This window comes from Tursiops truncatus, chromosome 20 (assembly GCF_011762595.2).
Source record: "Tursiops truncatus isolate mTurTru1 chromosome 20, mTurTru1.mat.Y, whole genome shotgun sequence".
Classification (NCBI taxonomy): Eukaryota; Metazoa; Chordata; class Mammalia; order Artiodactyla; family Delphinidae; genus Tursiops; species Tursiops truncatus.
The window spans coordinates 40,891,479-40,912,548 of record NC_047053.1 but is presented as its reverse complement, the minus strand read 5'-3'; the positions used below and the strand labels follow the sequence as shown (position 1 = coordinate 40,912,548).

The 21,070-nt window shown below is 61.1% G+C and overlaps 1 protein-coding gene across 1 annotated transcript; it reads right to left on the bottom strand.

Annotated features, from left to right (window-relative positions):
• Positions 1-495: 495 nt before the first annotated feature.
• ADAM11 (ADAM metallopeptidase domain 11) lies at positions 496-20,861 on the bottom strand. The gene is made up of 26 exons (XM_033847840.2): positions 20,193-20,861; positions 19,561-19,736; positions 11,277-11,353; positions 11,062-11,128; positions 9,977-10,062; positions 9,820-9,895; positions 9,340-9,406; positions 9,204-9,271; positions 8,786-8,860; positions 8,634-8,705; positions 8,261-8,427; positions 7,638-7,722; positions 7,432-7,522; positions 7,264-7,315; positions 6,656-6,755; positions 6,502-6,573; positions 6,300-6,392; positions 5,856-5,936; positions 5,261-5,311; positions 5,099-5,162; positions 4,797-4,896; positions 4,474-4,593; positions 4,214-4,382; positions 4,010-4,124; positions 3,832-3,922; positions 496-3,181 (listed from the first exon to the last, which is right to left on the bottom strand). Exons 1-26 carry the CDS (start codon positions 20,260-20,262, stop codon positions 3,133-3,135), a joined length of 2,334 nt encoding a protein of 777 aa, XP_033703731.1. The 5' UTR covers positions 20,263-20,861; the 3' UTR covers positions 496-3,132.
• Between the last annotated feature and the right edge of the window lie 209 nt (positions 20,862-21,070).

Sequence of the window (21,070 nt, the reverse complement as noted above, 5' to 3'; positions counted from 1 at the left end):
GGACTCCCAGCCTTGGCCTTACTCAGCCCCTTCCTGCTCCGGGCACAGTGAGGAAAGAGCAAATTCTCTGTGGGCTCAAGAGCACAGTGCCCTTGGGACCAGATAGCGGTTTTATCCAGCTTTCTGGACTCTCTTGGGAGGTGAGGACAGGCTGCTCTGGCTTCAACCATAAAAGGGAAGTTGGGTCTTCTGCCTGTTGGTAAGATGCTTTCCTAACTCAACTCCCATCTGCTTTGCTGAAGCCAGAGACAGCATTATCTTTGTCAGGAGAGCAAGGAAGCGGAAGCGCCAGGCCCTCCACCCAGTCGATGCCTATTTCCTGTCTGGGAATGGAAAGCTACGCCCCTTCCCCCCAGCCTCCCAGAGCCCAGTCCTGGGTGCTCCCGTCCCACCTTCAGTGCCCAGTCATCACACTCCCTCCTGGGCCAGAGAGGACAGGGAAGGGTCCCGAGCCACCGCGCGGTCATTTACAGAAAGGAGAGACACAAGTCGGTGTGAGCTCCATGGAAGCCCCTGGACATGATCTTTAATTGATGTTCCTGTCCCTGCCTCCCCACCCCGAGCCCCAGATGACATATTTACAGGATGCTGTATGGAGCCAGTTCCAGGCCCAGGTCAGTGCGGCCTCCACTCCTCCCTGGGCACTGCCAGGGTGGGCGCTGCCAGGGTGGGGCAGGAGGATGCAGACAGCTGGGAGCCAGGTGGACTGGTCACAGGAAGTCTTGTGTTCTCCACATGCCCACCCCCACCCCCATGTGCACGCACACACAGGTGTGCCTGTGCGTGCAGAGGTATTCAGACTTGTGCGGAGATGTGGATCCAAATGCTTGTGCCAGATGCATCGCCACCTGTGTGCACGTGTGTACCACCAGAGGATGCCTTCAGGTACCGCAGCAATAGTGCAAAACCCGGCCCTCAGCCTCCTGCCCCTGCCTCAGTTTGTATGGCTGGTGGGGCAGTACTGGCCAGAGGGGTACCCCATCCACTCCCCTCACTTGGGCAGTACCAGCTGGAGCTCAGTATCAAGGACCCCACTGCAGCTGCATCCAGCCACCTTAAAGGGTGTCAGTGGGCCTCAGTCCCCAGGTTGCCCTGAGGGGTGGTGCAAATAAACAGGGAGCCATTTCTTCCATGATTCCTCCTCAAAGATGCCCCAGGGGGAGGCAGCTCAAAGGCCCTGGGGTGTTCAGAAACCCCTGCTGGTCTGGGTGGGGGTATCCCTGGGAAGACGGGCTCTGTTCATTTGTGGCTTTCATCCGGAAGGTGGCTTCACCCCCAGCTTGCCCCTGCCGGCTTTTTTTCAGCAGTTAAGGAGCCAGCTCCTCTGTCCCAAGCGAGGGTCATGAGGAAAGGCCCTGGGCAGGACTGTGTTTGTGGGGGGACTGAGGAATTCTGCCAGCCTCGGTCTCGGGCTCAGCTGCAGTGGGGATCAGAGGACTAATGGGGAAAACGACTGTAAACTTACTACTCTGCCCTGGAGTGGGGTTAAGGAGCAGAATGGGTTTGACAGGGACTTGAGGACTTTTCTAGAAGCTGAGGATCAAACATGAGACTTGCCTTTTCCTACGTCCTCTTGCACATCACAGGCAGAGCCCCTAACCCTCCAGGCACTGGGCCACCCCTGGCCTTCCGTCCTTGGGAGAGTGCTCCCTGGGAAGATGGCCCAGCCGGGAACCTCCAGGCCACGCCAGGGGGCACCTAAACCCTGAGTCAGAATCACCCTTCTTGAAAGGGGGAAGGTGCCGTGTTATTTTAGGGACTGTATTTTCTAGGATCGTCCCCCCAATACATGTGTCCTGGCAGGGACAGCAGGACGGTTGTTTTGGAATTGAAGACAATCTGGGACATGTGGTTGCCGCACCCATAACCTAGGCCTTGGGCACGGAACAGGCAGCTTTGGTTTGAATCAGCACTCTTACTTCTCTCCAAGCTCAGCAGGGCTGGGCGGAGGGGGCAAGCAGGGATGCCAGGCCCCTGCCTGGCTTGGGGACGTCTGTGTTCAGTGAGAAGATTCCAGGTGTGACCATCCCAGGGGAGGGACGGCGGGGATGGTCAGACCTCAGCTCCTCCAGTCCTTCCTGCAAATGTCGAAACATCCCCACAACTGCCCTGGCCCCAGCACCCCCAAAGTTACATTCATCAGTTGAGATTCAGTTAAAAAAAAAAAAAAAAGAATGTAGATGTCAGCCCTCTCCCACTAGGTCCCAGAGAGCTTAAACCCTGCCTGGTCCCAGCTGCCAGGTTTTGAGGAGGGGCCATCCCAGGCCATGCCCACTGGTGGCTGCCTGCCCCACTGGGGCACCCCTCTAGTCCTCCCCCCACCCAACTTGAGCTGTGGCAATCTGTGATGATGGAAGGTACATTCACACAGGGAGAGTTGGTGTGCAAGGCCAAAGCTGCATGAGGTGGGGTGGGGGACCATGGGGGAAATGCCCTGCAGGCCTGGTCCACCCTGGTGTTGTGAGGGCAGGGCCACAACCCGGCCCCAAGCCCTTGTAGGGCCGGGGGTTGAAGGGCTGAGCCCGGAAGACATTTGCTTGATGCCTCCCTCCGTGGCTGGGCGGGGGCAGACTCCTGGTTCAGGGCCGAGATGGTGGACGCCAGGCTCGGAGGGAGGGGGAGGGCGCTTAGGCTCCTCCAGACCTGGAATGGAGAGGGGGCATCAGGGGAGGGTATAAGGCAGGGCCCAGGAGAGCCTCGAGCTGGGCCCTGGGAGGTCAGTGCTGGGCCCTGGAGACAGCAAGTCACAGGCTGGTCAGGGAGGGGATCTGGCGGGAGGTCAGACAGCGGTGACATGAAAGACAAAACAGATGGGACGCAGAGGTAGGCTCCCTTCCCAGGGGTTAGGGCCTGTGTGGGCGGGGGCACAGCTCCAGGGTCCACGGGGCCAGAGGTGGTCTGGCCGTAGGAAGGGCAGGAGTTAAACGACCAAGGCCTGAGGGGGCGGGTGGACTGGAGGAAGGGGCAAGGGGCAAGTCGAGGACACTTCCTGGAGTGGGATTCTCCCACCCCTGTAGTGACAGCAGTGACAGCAAGGGTGGAGGAACCAGCCCCAGCTCCCCATCCACAGAATGCGAGGTGACGAATGAGATGGAGGAGACAGGGACAGCGGGAGGGATGGCGTGGCCGGCGTCACACTGCCCCCTGCTGGGTCGGGTCATACCTTCCTCGGCGGATGTTTCTTCAGGAGCCAAGGAGAGGACAGGCAGAGAAAGGAAAAGGAGCCGTCTGTGACCTTGTCCTTCTCCCAGGGAGGGGCCTTCTGGCTCCCGGGAGACCCTTTGCCCCAGAGATGGGCCAGGGGCCCCAGGACCTAGATGCTAATGACAGGCCCAGGGAGCGCTACCAGGAATACCTACTGAACTTGGGTCCTGGGTTTGAGTCCTGACTGCAACTAACTCACCGCATGACCCTGAGCCTCAGGTCCTCCTCTGTACACTCAGGGGTTAGACCAGCTCGAGGGCCCCAGACACGGGTGCCCACAGAGCACCGTAGGCTGGGTGGGGCCTGGGGACTGAGGACTCGGGCAGCTCCCTGCTCAGCTCCACTGTGGCCAGGCTGGGATGCACTGAAGCACAAGGCGCCCCCATCTTCTCACATTTCAAGAGAAGCTGGAAATCAGGATTCTTAATGTAAAATCTCCTGGTTTTTTAAATGTGAGCAACCAATTTTTTTAAATGTTAAGACAAGACGCTGTGGGCTGGCTTGGATTGTGACAGGCGAGCTCCGGTTTGGTTAACCGCTCAGGGAGGCCCCCTCAATTCCAACAGCCTGGGGTTCTGATAACCCCAGAGGATGCCAGGGGGTGCAGGGGCCATGTGTGTGTCTTACTTAAATCCCCAGCCCGTGCCGCCCAGGACGATGGCTGCAACCAGGACAGCCCCGGCGATGGAGCCGATGATGATGTTGGTGCCGCTGGGACCTAGGGAGGAGGGCAGGGCTCAGTTGGCAGGGACAGTCATGGAGGACAGGAAAGATGGAGCCCCACCCTGGCCAGCTCCAGCCTCACCCTTATATCTCTCCGTCTCCCCTGTGGGCAGAGACGTGGGCAGGGGGTTGTGGATACTGCAGTCCTTGCCCGTCCAGTCTGGTTGACAGATGCATTTCCCTTCATTGCTGCAGACCTAGAGGTGGGGTGGGGCCGGTAGAGGTGAGCAGGGCCCTGTCCCCACTTGTAAGCCCTTCCCCTGATCCCTGACCTCCAGGCACCCACCCCGTGGTGGGAGCAGATCCGGTGCTCCCCGCTGCCAGGGCAGGTGCTGAAGTTGAAGGCAGAGGCTGGCAGGCAGCGATGGTCCAGGCACAGCATGTTGGGCCCGCAGGCTGTGCCGTCCTCTACGTAGCTCAGGTCTGAACCATCGGCCAGCTGCACGTGGCCACCCCTGGGGAAACAGCACAGCCGACCTCTGCCCTTGCCCCCGACCCCATCACGGCTGCAACCTCCCCTTCCCCAGCCATGGTCCCAGCCCACACCTGCAGTCCAGCTCCTTGCCCTGGTGGTAGAAAGTGACGCTGCTGATGTCTCCCCCTAAGTCCCCCAGCCGAGGAGCTCCAGAAATGTTGACACAGAGGAGGAAGCCACAGAGCACATCCCTGTTGGGGTAGTGTGGAGACAGTGGGCCCCAAGTCTGACCTCAGACCCAACAACTGACTTTGTACCTGCCCTCTCCCCCTGATTTTTCACATAGTCTCCCGCTGGGACTCATAGCCCGCCCCATCTCTGAAAAAACCCTGCCCAGCCCCAGAGCCCCAGCCCCAAAACTGGGGAAGCCCAACCAGGAGCTTTGACTACTCACTGTTTATTGCACTGGACCCAGCCTGACCCCTTGCGCCCACAGTTCCCACGTTCTGTCCCCTCCACGTTCAGCTTCTCGTAACAGAAGCGATCAGCAGCCGCTGTAGGGAGATGACGCCAGGCATCACCCCACCCACTCCAGAACCCACCTGGGGCCTCAGGCCTGACCCCAAGTCCAGCTGGGTCCCTGAGATCCTGGGGAGCCGCACATCTGGCAGAAGGCATTTCAGCCAGAGCCTGTCCCCAGCCTCTCCATTCCAGGTATTCCACGTTCCCCTCTCCCATCTCCAGCCAAAGACTCACCATGGCCCCAAAGGGCCTGGCACTGCCGGTCCCGGGTTTTGCAGCGACCTCCGTAGCAGCGGCCCTGAGGGACAGACAGGAGACAAGGGACACAGACACTGAGGACAAGAGACTGCACTGAGCCAGAGACCCACAGGGGGTGGAAGCTCCACCCCATCATACCTGTTCGTGATCACAGTAGTAACCATCCAGCTTGTGCAGGTTGGGGGGACACTGCGGAGAAAGGGGCTGGACTGAGTAGAGCTGACCCAGGACTGGGAGCTGAGGTCGGCTCCAGGGAAGAATAAAGGGGTGCCAAAGGCCCACCAGGTGGGGGCTCAGGTCCCAGGGCTCCTCCAGGTCAAGGACAAGAGGAGGGAACTCAGACCACATGGATTGGCAGGTCCCATAGTTTCTCCAGTCTCCCTCAGTTTCCTGCACCTCCTTCACAGGGCTGGGAGCACTGAATGCCTGGTATGTAATAAGGACTTAGAGGTTAAATAATATTATTATCCACTGTGATCCCTAGTAGACACCAGGCACTGCGCCAGGCACTGGGAACACCAGCTAGACTATAAATACTGGTTTAACGATTGGAGGAACAAAGCCAGAAGGCATGAAGAACTCCTTTCTCAGATGAGAAACGGAGGCTGATCAGCGGCGGCGACTACAGCAGCGGAGAGGAGGGGCGCGCAGAACAGTCACCCAGCAGAGCTAAACGGATAGGGATAGTGGTTGCCTCGCTCGGGACTCCGCAGGGCGGCCGGGACGGACGGACCTGGCTCGAGTCCCCGGTGCAGGTCTCCGCGATGTCGCATTCGTTCACGGCCTCTCGACAGGACACACCCCGCGGCTCGTACTAGGGAAGGGATGCATTGCGGGGCTCAAGCAAGAACCACCGACCCCTCGTCTTCCCGCCTCCTCCCCGCCCGCTCCCTGCCCACTCAGCACCGCCCCCAGATCCGTTCACGGCTCCGCCCACCCCGCTACTTCTCAACAGGTGCTCCGCCCCACTCCCCGTAGCTCCGCCTTCAACAGAACGGAGAGGGCCGCACGCCCAGCTCCTCCCTCCCCATTGGCGCTTTCTTCGCGTCAAGCCCCGCCCCTACAGATTTGCCTCCAGCGGCTCCTCCTCCTTAAGTCCCGCCCCCTATCTGGACGTCCGCAGCCCAGTCCCTCCCGGTCCCCGCTCCTTCCCGTCCCAGCGGCGGGTCCCCCTCACCTTGCAGCGGCGACAGCAGAGCCCGTCGCTGCACATGGCGTCGTGAGTCAGGGTGCATTTCTTGCAACAGTTCCCGCCCGCGCGGCTGCACTCCTGAGGGACGCAGGGAAAGGGCGAGCCCTGACCCTCCCCACCCAGACCCTCCCTCGCACTCACCCCTGCGTTCCCCGCCCCCCACCTGGCACCAGCACTAGTCTCGCACCTGCACCGAGCCGCAGTCGCACTCCTCCCCCGCCTCCACGAAGCCGTTCCCGCACTCAGGCGGGTCCAGGAGCTGGACGGGGAAGAGGTGTCGGGAGTCTGGCCGGGACCCTGCCCAAGCCCCGCTCCCACGTTCCCAGCCCTGGGGCTGGTACCTTGAGGGGCTTGTTGAAGAGGCAGCTCCCGCCGCCCTCCTGCAGAAACTGGTTATACTCGTCGATGCTACAGCGCGAGAACTTGCGGGGTAGGTAGAACCTGGGTAGGGATGAGGGGGCCGTGCCGCTAAGTCCCCGCCAGCCCACTGTCTCGTCCTTTCTCAAGACTGGGATGGGGTGCACCGGCGGACTCGGTCACCATCTCGAGGAGGCTGAAGATCTATGTGCCTGGACACTGCATGAGAATCCTCCCGCCTGCCCATCAAGCGGGAGTGGGCAGGGGACGCCGCTCCTGGCTTCTCCCCGAAACCTCAGGACTCCGGGAATCGGAGGTTTGTGCGCCAAGGAGGGAAGGTGCCTCCAAATGAGGCTTTGGCGGTGCCCAGTGGCGACAGTGCGCACTACAAGCCTGAACAATTCGGGCGTCCGGCTGGGGAATGTGCGTCTCCCTATGCAGTGTCCACAGACAGCTGTGCTTCCTGGAATTCTGAGTGGTCCCGAGAGAGAGCTGGATCTCTTGAGGCCACCGGGTCCAGAATGTCACCCAGTGCTCGCTCTAGGACTCCCTTTGCCCAAGACCCTCCCCCGTTTTGTCCCCAAGAACTCACCCAGTGTCCTCCATGATGCAACCCAGCCAGTTGTCCGGACATTTGCAGTCCCCTGAGAGGTAAGCCAGGTGAATATAAGGGAGGGTGAAGAACTGCCCCCCTCCCGTGGGCACCCTCTTCATCTCTAGAGTGTGGGTCTGGGCGGGGTGTGAGGGTCTTCACTGATACCTGCCGAGCTCCGGTGTTTATTCCACATCATGCCCAGGTTCTGCCCCAGCGTCTGGGCCAAGGTCACCGCCATGGCCCCCATGTTGTCATACTTGGGGTGAGGAAGATGGAGCACAAAGATGTCTACATCCCTCCCAAAGGCACAGGGCTCATGCCCTTCGCAGCCCCTCTCCTTCCCACCCGGCCACGCCCCCCCCACTGCTCACCTCGTTCACACCCCCACCCCTGGACAGCGAGCAGATGCCCCCCACGTAGGCAGCGCCACTGCTGGTGCTCTGGAAAGTTCTGCCCCTGGAAGGGAGAGGCTTGTCAGGAGAACCCACTGCCTTCCCCGTGGTGGCTCCCCTGGGCTCTGATGGGGAGACAGGTGAGCCCCCCCCCCCCATGAGGAGGTGAGTTCTGCCCTTCATGTCAGTCTGTGTGACCTCAGGCAATTCCCTTCCCTTCTTTGGATTCATTTACCCTTAAGCCAAATGAGGGATTCCTAATAGATCATCTCTAACTGCAAGGACCTTTTATCAGATTTTTTTCCCTACTAGGGCATTGGAAGGGATGCCCTGAGGAAGGGATGCTGGGACCATTTGAAAGGGGAAGAGGGGACGAAGGGGAGGTATGGGCAGAGGAAGACCACGGGTGGTAGGGAAAAGGGGCCTGAGCCTAAGATGCAGGGGAAGATGCCCAGCCACTGCTGCAAATGGCTGGGAGTAGGTACAAGGGGAGCCCAGTCCCCACACCCTGCAAGTGTGCCTGGCCCAGAGCCATGTTCAGTAACCCTGTGCACCACAGCCACCAGCAGAGGCTGGCAGGGTTCATGGGGTGAGGGACTCACGAGAAGAGGTGGGTGGCATCACTGGGCTCAGGCAGGCCCTCCCGCCGGTAGACCATGAGCCGGGCCAGGGTCTCCAGGAGGTCATCCTGCACCTGGATCTTGTCCCCATCTGCCCACGTTTCCATGGCAACCAGCACGATGCGGGTATTCAGCTGTTCCTTGTACATCTGGGCCAAGAAGGGAGAAGATGAGGAGGGGGCTGGGGCTGGAGGGTGGGAGTGGGTGTGGGGGAACAGGGCTGGAGGAAGGTCTCAATCTGTCCCTCCAGGAAGTGGGGGTCAGAGGCTGATGGTGCCCTTGAGAGCTCACCCTGAGGATGCCTGCGGTGGCGTGGGGGGTGGGAGGAGAGGGAAGGGAAGGGAGGGCTGCTCACCACATCTGCCAGGTTCACCACGGACTTGGCAAAGTTGCTGGTGAGGACCACCGACTGTCGCATCTGCTCAAACTGGGAGAGAAGAGAGTGGGCGGAGGGCCAGTCTGCTTCCAGCCCCTCCTCCCAAAGTTACTCCCAGCCTGGGACTGTACCAGCTGGTGGTCGTTGATCACAATCAGCTCCACATACTTGGTCTCACTGTGCACTGTAGGGTGGCCCCTGCGGACCTGGCGGGGGGGAGGTGGGCACTTGGAATCAGTCCCCTCCATGCCTGGCATCGTGGCCAAGCCACAGACAGACTCAAGGAGGGGCTGGACTCCAGCCAGAGACAGTGTCGGTTCCCCACTTGTGCGGGTCCCATCCAGCCTTGGTACCAGGGCAGGCAGCCTCGGTTTGCCTAGACACTAGTGGTAGGGCCTAGGGTGGGCGCTTCCTGCCAGAGGTGGTTCCCTGGCTTCCAGCCACATCAGTCTGAGCCCTCCTTTGCCCCGGCTATGGATGGGGGTGACCTCCTGCTCCCGGCCACAGCCTGAGGCCTCTGCAGCAGGAGGTCTGTGCGGGCCCCCATACCTGCCTTTTCCTTCTCAGCCTTGGTCGGTTCGGAGAAGCAGAATGGGCAGGGGCAGCAAACAGGCAGCCTGGGGGGAGGGTGCCGGTGAGGGGGGCACAGTTGACCCCCTCCCTAGCCCCATTTTCCCTCCCTTACCTGGTTCCCTGCATCCGAGGGGGGCTGGGAGGAGAGGGGTCCGGTAAATGAGGTGGGGAAGGGGTCCCTGCAATGAGGGGAAATTAGTTCTTGGGGAGGCCGACCAGATCTGCTCTGAGCCCAGTTGCGGGGGAACATCTCCAGCCCTTCCCCCCACCCCACCCCAGGGTGACCCAGAACTGGCCAGAGCTCCCATGTCGGATCTGATCTCCCAGATGCTCAGATTCCGGGGTCAAGACCTGGGGGCACCCTGAGAGACAGGGGCAAAGGACACTGGAGCCCGATGGGAGGTCACTTGGGGGACAGAGGGGACATTGGAGCTGGGGGCACGGGGGAGGGAACCAGAGCTGGGGGCACGGGCGAGGGCAGTGAGGCTGAGGTTACCAAGGCAGGAGGATGAGGAGGCAGCAGTAGCCACTGAGGTGACAGCCATTGGGACGAGCGTGGCAGGGCTGTCAGAGGGGCCAGGGAGGGGCTCACCTGGAGGGTTTCCTGAGGCCTGGCCACCTCGTGGGGCTCCATGATGTAGGTGAAGTTCCCGTCAGAGAAGACCCCGCTGCAGCGAGAGAGACACAGCTCCCCACCGTCCCCAGGGCTGGAGGCTCATCCTGGCCGCCCAGCCCCTCCCCATACTCACTGCAGCCCCTGGCAGGTGGAGAGGGCAGCAAAGGAGTTCGGGTTCCCTCGGAGCCTCCCCTGGTAGTAGCAGTGGTCTCCAGCCCCCTGGGGGAGCAGAGAGCGTGAGTGGACATGCTCCCTTCCCCGCATGAAGGCAGGAGGACGGGTGAGGGCCGCTGAAGCTGCCCCGTGTGCAGGGCTGCGGTCCCTGGATACACCTGGGGATCTGGAGCCCGGCTCTGCTCTGGCTATGCTCCTAATGTGCTGTTTCACCTTGGGCAAGTTCCTAGCCCTCTCTGGGCCTGCTTTACCTCACCTACAACGTGAGGACTTTGGGGCACATCAGTGGCTCTTAACCATGAGTTGGGGCTGGTACAGGGATCACAGACTCATCTGAGAAGAATAGCTGACGTTCATATAGCACCTACTGGGTGCCAGGCACCACTCTAAGCACTTACCACGGATCCGCTCACTTAATCAGATGAAAGCTATGGACTCACCCCCAACACACACACACCATTTCACACACGGTGTGTTCACAGACGCCACAGCCTCTGTGGGCCACCCCTGGACGCATGGTCTGTGGCTGAGGAAACGTAAGCAGCGTGTGTCCTCCTGGCCAGGCTCACAGGTCAGAGGGGACGAGCACCACCTCCCCTCTGCTTCCTGCAGAATTACTGGTGCTCCGATTACTGACCAGTCTGGAGGGGGAGGGCCGAGGCTATCTATAGACACCCATTCATCTTTGCTTGCACCCCTGGGCCTTCAGGGCTGGGACCCTGGGGTCCCAGGCAGCCCGGAATTCCCAGGGCCTTGGTGCTGAGCAAGAGGGGCGTCGCCCCAACCGCCCCCTGCCAGAAGATTCTGGGCATGGAGCAGTGGGGGTCCTGGAATATCTCCATGCTGGCAGACAGGCTGGCTGGGGGTCAGCCCTCTGGAGCTGGGCGAGGGGAGCTGAGGACTCCATGCCATTCGACAGGCCACCCCGACTCCAATCCTGGAGGGGCCAGGCCCAACCCGAGTGTAGAATATACCCCAGACCCCATCTCCACCGGCCACCTGTCCCTTCATACCACCTCCCCATCCCCTTCCAAAGGCACTCACGGTGCTGTGCTGGGTGGGCCCCTCCCGGCTGAAGTGGCGCTCCACATATTGCGAAGAGAGAAGGTGACTGGAACAGACAGAGTGGGCAGGAGGAAGGAGCGGGTCACAGTGGGGCTGGGTCCTCTTTGGGTCCCACCACAGCTCAGATCCAGGTGCCCTGCCCCAGCCAGCCTGCCCGCCTGCTGCCCTTCCCCCAGACTCAAGGCCACACTCACTGGTTCAGCTCCAGGTCCAGAGTGAAGTTTGAGTTGAAGGCTGGGATGACGAAACTCACCTGGGCCAGGTGGACAGGCTGGGAGAAAGTGGGGGAAGGCAGAAGGGGAGTCAACCTGGGGAGGCCTGAAGGTGGGAACTGGGGGGACTGGCGAAACCCCAGTAAGGGGAGTAGCCCTGGGGAGGGGATGACCCAGGCCCAGTAGCTGTGGGTACCATTGATCTAGGGGGAAGATGCTTTCCTCCAAGCTCATCTTCCTCCAAGACCCTGTTCCTTTCCTGGGGGGAGGGGCAGGAGCACGCATCCCGGGGCACAGGCCTCCTGGCTCTCTGGGTGCCAGCCCACCCTCTCTGGTGTGGCCCTGGGGCCAGTCTACGGTAGGGATGGGCAGGGGCAGCTCAGCCTGCCCACTGCCTCACGCCAGGCCCTCCCTGCTGCTGGCAGGGCCACGCTCACCCACAGGTGAACTAAAGGGAGGCCCCGAGAAGTATCACGGGAAAAAGGCAAACAGGAGATGGGGTGCAGTGTGACCCCAGGGCCCTGCTGAAGCAGGCCCCTCCCTTCCTGTCCCCCTACCTTGGCCCTAGCCTCAACTTATGGAGGAGGCCTCGTACACTGCAGACAGGGGTGGAATGGGTTAGAAATGATCGCAGGGCCCCTGGAAGCTGGGATGATGGGCAAATGCCATCCTGTCGGGGGAAAGAACGTGGCTCCTCTACCCCCAAGTCCATTGCCCTCTGCCTCGCCCAAAGCAGCTCATCTTTGATATTTCAATCCCATGGTTAATTTTTAAACACGGAAGTTTTCCTGATAAATTTTTCAGAGGGGCCTTTGCAGTGGGGCTGGGAGGCTCCAGGTTGTCATGACAACGTACCAGGCCTGAGCAAGATGGCTGCCCTCCCAGGCCTGGGTGCCCAGCTACTGTAGCGGGTGCGGATTCCAGACCTGACGCTAGTGTGCCTGGAGGGAAAGCGACCCCAAGAGAAGAAGGGGCAGGAGAGTCTGGGCTGAGGAGAAGTCAGCCTTCTCGGCTCCCACATCCCCAGCCCAAGCCTCAGGTCTTACAAAAGATCTCAAAGCACAGGGAGAGCCTGAGGGGGGCTGGAGACTTCTGTTCATCCCCGTCCGTTTAAGGAGACTGAAATCCAGATCCCCAGATGAGGGGCCCACCACTGGGCTGTACAGATGTGAGGAAGTTTGTTGGCTGCCTTTCTTTCTGGGGGAGCAGGTTACAAGATGGAGGGGAGCCCCGATGTCACAAAACTCCATAGCCTGGTGTAGTCGGCTTCCTCATCAGCCCCCCAGATTCCTAATCTTCATGAGCGCTTGTGCGCCAGGCACTGTTCTAAACACTTTACAAGTATCATCGTATTTGATCTTCACTACAACCCAGTGGGATAGATACTAATGTTATCCTCATCTAACATATGGGGAAACTGAGGCACAGAGAGGCTAACTAACATGCCAATGGTCGTAAGGCTAAGAAGTGGTAGAGCTGGGATTCAAGCCTAGGGAACCAGCTTCTAGGGCCTTCTCCCCTCAACGGTGAGGTAAGATGGAAACGGCCCAGTGTCCATGAGAGGCCCTGGGAGTCAGGGTGAGGTAGGCAGCCCTCTGAGCCCCAAAGACACTGACTCACCCCACCCCAGGCTGACCGAGGCTCCAAGCTCCATCCTGAGCCCATAGAGCGTCAACCAGATTTGAAATAGAAAGTCAAAGACAAGGAGTCACTGCTTCCCTCTCCCCACCTTGGTCTGGACAACCCCTGCCCTCCCCCTGCCCCTGGGCCTCGACCAGCTCTGTCCCCAATACCCTAACTCCTTGGTCTGGACCACCCCTCCCCTCCCTCTCCCCTCCTGGACTTGGACTACCTCTGCCTTCCCCACCCATCCCTGTCTGGACCATCCCTGCCCTCCCTCTCCCCTCCTGGACTTGGACTATCTCTGCCTTCCCCACCCATCCCTGTCTGGACCACCTCTGCCCTCTCTTGCCCTCAGGTCTGTTCCTGCTTGTTCTTTCTGGCCCCCGCTGACAAGCCTGTATACCGGCCCCTATGCTGGCCACCCAGGAGAGCAGCCTGTCCAGGCCCCTTGCCTTGATTCCGCTCTCTAAAGCAACCTCTCTGAGCCTCAGATTTTCCCACTGAAAATGGTAAGATGAGCCCAGATGCAAGGCTGCAAGGTTGCCTTGTGTGGCAGAGGTTGTCCTGGGCCTGGGGGATTCTGGAAGAGTCGACCCTGGTGCTTGCAGAATCTCCCCCACTCAGAAAGTCAGCGAGCTAACCCATCTGGCCTCCCCACTCTCTGTGCAGACCAAGCTGACCCCAACTCAGGGTAAAGCCCGGACCGATGCGGGAGCAGACACCAGGTGGCCTTTGTCCCCACCACTTCCTGCAGCCTGCTGAGGCCTCATCCCTCTCCTTACCTGGCAAGGCCTAACTGTGGGGCTGGGAGGCCCTCTTCCCCAGCAGGACACAGGGTTCAGGCCAGGTAGGATCCTGGGGCAGTGCAAGGGCAGCTGCTGGGACTGGGAGGCAAGCCCAGGAGGGGTTGGGGGAACCACCAAAGGCTATGGGAAGAAGAGGACGGAAAGTAGATAATGGGGCACGTTTGCCTAACCTGGCCCGATGCAGGGGCACTGGGGGGGACACCCCCTGTCCGCAGGAAGAGAAAGATCAGGCAAAGCCACCTCAGTCCCCAGGCCCTCTGGACCCCAGGCGCCCGGGTAGGGGGTTCCTGCTGGCACCAGAGTCTTAAGCTCCCCCCACCAACCCACACACTCCCAGCCGAGCTTTCAGCCCATGTTCTATCAAATCCAAACTGCTCCTGGCCTGCATCCTGCCAGACCTGTCCCTGACCTCTCTCGCTATCCCTCAGTCCCTCCCTCAGGAGCCCCTCCTGTCCCCGACTGCTGCCCTCCTTTGCACCCAGCTCAGCGCTGCTGGTGACCGGCCGACCGGGCCTCCACCCTGTGCCCCGTGCTTGCCTCTCGCTCCCCGGCCACTGGCTCTCACGTGCTCAGGCTCATTGGATCTCAACCTGCCCGGGCGGTCTGGTGCTCATTTTATAAACGCCAGGGAGGGACACTTGGAGGTGACTGGCCCAGGGCCACGCTTGGGAGAAGCTGGGTCGAGGCTCACCCTCGGGCCGGAGTTCCTGTCTCTCATGGCCGCTGTGACCACCTGGCTGCGGTGACCTCACCCTCCCCTGTCGCCAGCTGGTCCACTCTCCAGGCACCTGCTTGCCCCCCACCAGATATGAGTGTGGAGGCAAGAAGGCAAAATCCCCACTGAAGTCCCAGAATCACAAATACAGATGCCAGGCCTCCACCCCAGACCTACAGAATCACAGTCTCGGGAAGGGGAAGCCTAAATATCTTTCGGGTTCCCAAACACCTCAGAAAGTTTGAACATCCAGGCGCTACCCCTCAAACAGTTACCCTGAATCCCTCCTCCCAAGCTTCCATCTCCTCCCAGGACCTTCTCCTCACCCTCGTCTGCGACCACAGGGCATGCACCCACCCACCCACCTGACAGGGCTTCGGCCCCTCTCTATCCCTGGGACCTCGGGCACATCGATTTCTTTGGTCACTGATTCAATTCTTCACAGGGGCGGCCTTTAGTCCCCTGGGGTTCGGGCTACACCCACCTTTTTCCTTGCCCAGGGGCTCAACACTTATGTTGAAGGAAAGGCATCAGAAGGGCCGAGTGAGCTGCTTACCCTCTCTGAGCCTCAGTTTCCCCACTGGTAAAATGATGCTGTCATGAGGACTAAATGAAAGCCCTTTTACATGTGTTTTTCTCACAAGGATTAGTAATATAATAATCAATGAAAAAGGAAGCGTAAATGTTCCAGCTGAACAGGGCTTTGAGGCACTGGAGAAACCGCGTGGGCTGGTGGTGGCAGAGGGGGAGGAGCCAGAGAGGCAGGAGCCCCACCTGGGAGAAATCCCCGCCTTCCCAGCCCTGGTCCCCCAAGATGCGCCGAGCCTGCACTTTTCGGCAGGACAGCGGGAGTCCCAGATAGTGAGAACAGTTGGACCAACTTCCGATAATGGGATTTGACCTAAATGCTTGAGGACAGAGTGACTCCTTACAGGGTCATTAGTCTCTCTGGGGACAGACTCTGGGCAGCTGGGTCCCTCCAGGCAGCCAGGAGGGGTGCTTTGGTGAGGCCAAGCCCACAGGCTGGAGTCTGGCTGGGGAGGACTCAAGACTCCTGCCACGTTGCCCCTCCCCCAACCCTGCACGGAGTCTGACAGGTAACCCCAAATGCCCTGACTCCTGTTCCTGACACCCAGCCCTCCTGCCACACCTGGCCCCGGACACTCAGGAGGCCAGATGTTGAACATCTGCTCCTGCCGGATCCCAGGCAGGACACCTGACACCCATCATCTCCTCTAATCCTCACAGCAGCCTGGGCGAAGTAGAGACTAGTTACCCCCATCTCATGGATGGGGAAGGTGGGGTTCGGAAGGCTTGCCCAGGCCACTCAGTCAGAAGCAGGGGAGCCAGGACCCACTGAGGCTGTCCCGCGCCAAAGCCACAGGTACAGCCTTTCGAATGGAAGCTGAGCTTCCTGCATGAACTCTCCCTCTGCCCAGCCTCACGGCAGGGCTCGTTCAGGGCCCACCCTGGAGCGAGCTGGGCCCAGCACAAATCCTTCCAGCCACCAGCCCCCTCCCAGGAACCCCCTCCTGCCTCTGATCCCAGGTCAGAGCTGTGACCTTGACCCAGGGCAGGTACTAGGGCTCCAGGCACAGGCCCTGTGGCTTCCTGCCCGTGACTGCCATCTTGCAAGGGGCTGAGGACTGAGCCTTGCCTAACTGCCCCCCACTCCTCCTCAGCAAGAAAACGCAGACACCACAGCACACGTCCTCGGTTAAGGGCTTTCAGGTGGCAAATGCTGGTCTGGGCAGCTCTCACAGGAGCTCAACCCAGAGACTGAGGTCCCCTCTGCCAGCTGACTCCTGGGCCTGGGACCCTCCACGCCCCCGTTCACTAACTCACATCCTGCCCTCTCCTTGGTTCCGAAGGAGGCTGGGTTTTTCAGGGGGCGGCACAACCTGCACAGCCGCTTCGTGTGGATTAGAAAAAGGGTCCCTTCAGAACACAGGCAGCCTCACGAGTCCTCCGATTCATTCAGCCCACTGGCCCGGGCACCCTTGTGCAGTGAACAACCAGCCCAACTGTACACTGAGGCCCTGCTTGTTCTTCCGCCTCACACCCAGCTGCAGGCTCCCTGTGATCCCAGATTTCTACACTTCCAGAAGCTCCCCGACCTCTCGGCCTCAGGCCTAGCCTGTTTCCAAACTGGACATTAGTGAGATGTTGAGAGCCGTGGCAAGGAGGGCAGAGTCCCCTGGGCCTCTCTTTGCTGTACCCTTGAGCGAGGGGCCAGCATGCACTGGCTAAGAGGGCTGCCCTGAAAATCAAGCTTGACCATGCTGCTTAAGTGCTGAGTGACCTGGGGTAGTTACTTCACCTCTCTGTGCCTGTTTCCCCATCTGTGAAATGGGAATAATAATAGCCCCACCTCCTGGAGTTGTGATGCGGATGAAATAAATTAATAACATAGAAAGGTAGAACAGTGCCTGTCCCATTGAGGGCCCAGTAAATTGTAATTTCTCTAGCTTCGAACTCCTTCCTGGACTGCTTCGCTCTCCCTGGTCCCCCCTCACAAAACCCAGGAGTCTTTCCCCATCACTACCTCCTGGCAGTGGGTGGGTCTGAGATCAATGTTCTCATCATCCTGATTTGAGGGATCCGGGCTCAGAAAGGTGCTGGCCCAAGGCCAGAGCAGGTGAGCACCCTGGTTCCCACCATCCCATCCCTGCCGGCCCGCACGTGCCCCCAAACTTGTCACATGACCCACAGCAGATGGAGATCTTGCTGCTGACCCAAGACCTTGTTTGGCTTGAGATCCCAAATGGGTGCAAGAACTTCAGACAAAACCACACAGCAGCAGGGTGGGACACTTCCTGTTGGGACATTGGGCTCAACGCTGCACGGGCTCCACCATCGGCCCCTGAGGTTCTGAGGCCAGAAGTGCTCCAGGGAGAAATGCCAAGTGGGAGCTAGAGGGGCCTCCTTCCGGTCAGGTGGGAATATTCTGGACATGTCTTTCTGTCTCCCTTGGCCTTCCTCCACCTTGTGCTGGGCTGGGGTGGGGGGAGGGAGGTTGGGAAATGCCCCCCCCACCCCCACCCCCGTGCCAAAACCCAGAGAGTGCCTGGAGGCAGAACGGCACTGTGGGAAGATCCCTGCTCTTGGAGAAAATCACCCCACTGATTAAGATCGCATTGACTTTGGGCAAGTTACTTAATCTCTCTGAGCCGCAGTTTGCTCATCTGCAAAATGGGCAGACAAAAGTTACCCGCCTTACGGAGCTGTAAGAATTCCACCCCAGGGGAAAATGGGGTACAGACAAGTCAGGACAATGAGTGAGCCTCATTGGGAGGCTGCAGGGAGGTCCCAGGGAAGGCTCAGTCCCAGAGAGATCCCCACTGGAAGCGACCGTGACCACTGCCCCACAGCTCCACAGAAGCTCCACTCCCACCCTCCAGACACCCGGTTGGGCTTATTCAGACTTGGTCACTCACACACTGTAACACATGCACACATGCCACCCACTCACCCAGCAGAGAGACACCCAGAGAGACTCCCCCATCCTCTGCATACTCAACCCATCCAGTCCAAGCGCACCCATCCCCGTCTCCCCACCATCACAGGTACCACCATACCTCAGACTCCTGCCCCCACTCTTTCTCTTCAGGAAGGACTAAGCCGAAGGAGCACCCACTCTTCAGCCTTCCCTGGCCCCCCGGCTTTCCCTCATCCCTGTCCTCTGACCCCACTGTGGTACCACCCCATCCTCCAATCTGGACATCCCCTAAGACACCAGTCAGACTCCCAGCAGCCAGGAACGGCAGCCAACTCCCAGCCAACACAGACTTGGGGTGCACGGTTCACAGGTAGGGGGCCACCAAGGAAGAAAGTCAGACCAAGGGCCAAACCCAGCAAGGACACCCTATCCCTGGCCCTGGGACCATGCCTACTGCCCATCTACCACCTGCCAGGGAGCCTGGGCAGGCCCCAAAGGCAGCCTCCACCGCCTTCCCCTCCCTCCCAGCCCACCTCCCCCCACCCCTCCCCATCTTCACCAGGCCTGCCCGCTCAGGACCATTAACCACCCCTCCCCCACCCCACACTGCCCTGAGTGATGGTCCATCTATTATGCATGCCGCCTTCCTGCTCCATTCCATTTCCCCGAGTACCCCCGCCCCCCCACCCCCCGGCAACGCCACAGCCCCCTCCACCCCCCCAAGGGCTTTTAACCAAGTACATTAGGCAGGGCCAGAAGCCAGTCTGACAGATGTCCGCAATGTTAGCCTCCGTTTCCCTGCTTCCTCCCTCTGCCCAGCCCAATTTACCTCCCACCACTCCCAGCTGCCAAAACTTCCCAGACCTTGATTGTACTCCTCTGAGTCTCTCGCCTCCTCCTATTTCTGCCAGGCCTTTGCCTTCCTGCCCTCGCCGACCCCTTGGCCTGGCTAACTTGCAGCTTCGAGCTCCTGGAGAGCCTAGGCATGCTGAATGAATATTCCATCTGGGTGATTATTATTCACAGGACATTAATTAATTATTAATTGCAATTAATCTCCTTCATTCCCAACCTTCCTCAGGGAGGCAGGAGGGGCCTGGCAGCTGAAAGGGACAGTGGGTGAGTGGAGTGGGCATTTGTGAGTGAGCTTGGGGCCTTGAACATTTTCCCAAGGCCCACCCACAGCGAGAACGGAAAGGAGAACAACAATTCGATCAGGGCACAGGGGGAAACTGAGGCAGAAGCAAGCACTAAGCTGGTCCCCAAAAAAGCCCACTGAGGGTGGCTGTGGCGGGCACCCAGCAGCCCTAACCCCTGATTGGCCTCTTAGCTGCTTCTTCCTGCCTCTCACTGCCCTCCCCAAGCCCCATCTGGTGTAGGACGGCTTGCTTTGGCAGGAGAGGGGGCTGGCGGAAAGCTGACCAAGGCTGGATTGAGCCCTGGGCCTTCTAGGTCCGCGGAGGGCAGGGGATCCCCACCCTGATGGGAGGGGGCCTGGAGAGGGGCAGGTGTGTGCTCCCACTAGCGGGCTCCAGCACCCCCTCGGTAGCCCATTGTACAGAAGGGGAAGCTGCAGGAGCCGGCTGCTGGGGAGGCAGGCGCCCAAGCCCTGGCTGCCCCGTGGTCTCCCCTGGGCTCTAAGGCCTGCTCCAGCCCCCTGGCCTCACTGCCGGCCCCACTCACCGGGCCACCGGGAGGCTCCTGGCGGACCCTGGTGTCCAACTGCTGCTTTCGGACCTCTCCCCCGGAGCTCTCCCCCACCAGACGGCTGGGCTCTGTGACCTCCGGGGCTTCCATGCCCCCCAACGGGGGAGAGACCCTCCAGCGCAGAGCTCCGGCGGGACCCCGGGTCCCCACACCTGGGGAGAAAAGGGCATAGCTGCAGACAGATGCCCACCATGGGGCAAGAGACGGGAATGGGGTGGGTACGGCAGCCCATCCCCCACTCTGATGTGGCCCCTGGAACCCTGGGGGGATCTGGGTGGGAGGATCTGCTGCCCTGCCGAGGCAAGAACCCGATGGGGAGGGGGCCAGGAGCTGCACTCCAGCCCGACCGTCACGACTGCCCCCCCACCAAAGCCTCACAGACCTGCAGAGTCCGCCGGCCGGCGGCAGGGGGCTGGCCGCAGTGGGGGGCAGATGTGGACAGGTGGGTGCACGCACCCTCCCTCCCCCCCCCCCACGCCCTCCCGCGCTCTGGACCTGCTGTCACCCCGAGCACTGCAGGAAAATGTGGCTGCAGCAGAAACCGCCGCAAAACCCGGGGCGGGGGCAGGGAGGGGGCGCCGAGGCCGGGCCGGGCGGGGGTCACTCACCGGGCGAGGGGAGCAGCGGCAGCAGCAGCAGCAGCAGCGCCGCGAACGCCCAGCGCCGCAGCCGCCTCATGGCTCGCTCATAATCCTCCGGGTCCGGGGGCTGCGGCGGCGAGCTGCGCGGCGCGGGCGGGAGGAAGGGCGGGCGGGGAGGCGCGGGCTGCGGGAGCCGCGGGCGGGGGCGCCGGGCAGTCGGGAGAGGGGCGGGAGCGGTGCGCGGGCCGGCGGCTGCGGCGACGGCGGCAGGGAGGACGCCCGGCTCAGCGCGCTCCGGACGCGGCCATCCCGGCGGGGCTGCGGGCCGGGTTAAGAGCCGAGCGGCGAGCACGTGAGCCGAGGGCCCGCCCCCGCCCTCCGCGGCCCCCCACCCCCACCCGCAGCTAGGCCGGGCCGGGGCCGCCGCGACGGGAGGACAAAAGAGGCGCCGCCCGGGACCAGCCTTCCCGCCCCTCCTCGGCCCCCTCGGCAGGTGCAGGGCTGGGCGCACGCGGTTTCCACCTCGCGATCCCCTCCTCGGCTGCCCTTGCTTGGGGAGCTCCGAGGACCCGTCGATTCATAGGGGGAGGGAGGCAGGGTACAGAGGGACCCCCGGGCTCTGATCTGGTGACGGCTCTTCTGGGGACCCGCGCGATCGAGGTGCGGGGGCGTGGCTGCCCCGCCTGGGGTCACCCCTCTGGCTTCGTACCCGGGAGAGGGCTTCCCTGGACCCAGCCCCCAGAGCCCTGCTCCACTGAAGGCTATTGGAGCTGGGAAGGCTGAGGCCCCAGGGATGGAAGCGAGGGGCAGGGGCTCTTGCGGCCAACCCAACTCAGTGCCTCTGGGATCTCTCCCGGTGGAGTAGGGCACTGCTGGGTCCTCTCAAACTCTTGGGCCAGACCCCT

Bases quoted from the DNA above. Each gene is read 5' to 3' on its own strand.
- ADAM11 (XM_033847840.2), bottom strand. From the start codon at position 20,262: ATGAGGCGGCTGCGGCGCTGGGCGTTCGCGGCGCTGCTGCTGCTGCTG. The intron at 8,861-9,203 runs GTATGGGGGCCC...CCCCCCCGCCAG, and splicing joins GGCTGAGAAGGAAAAGGCAG to GTCCGCAGGGGCCACCCTAC. The intron at 3,182-3,831 runs GTAAGACACACA...TGGCTCCTGAAG, and splicing joins GGCACGGGCTGGGGATTTAA to AAACATCCGCCGAGGAAGGT.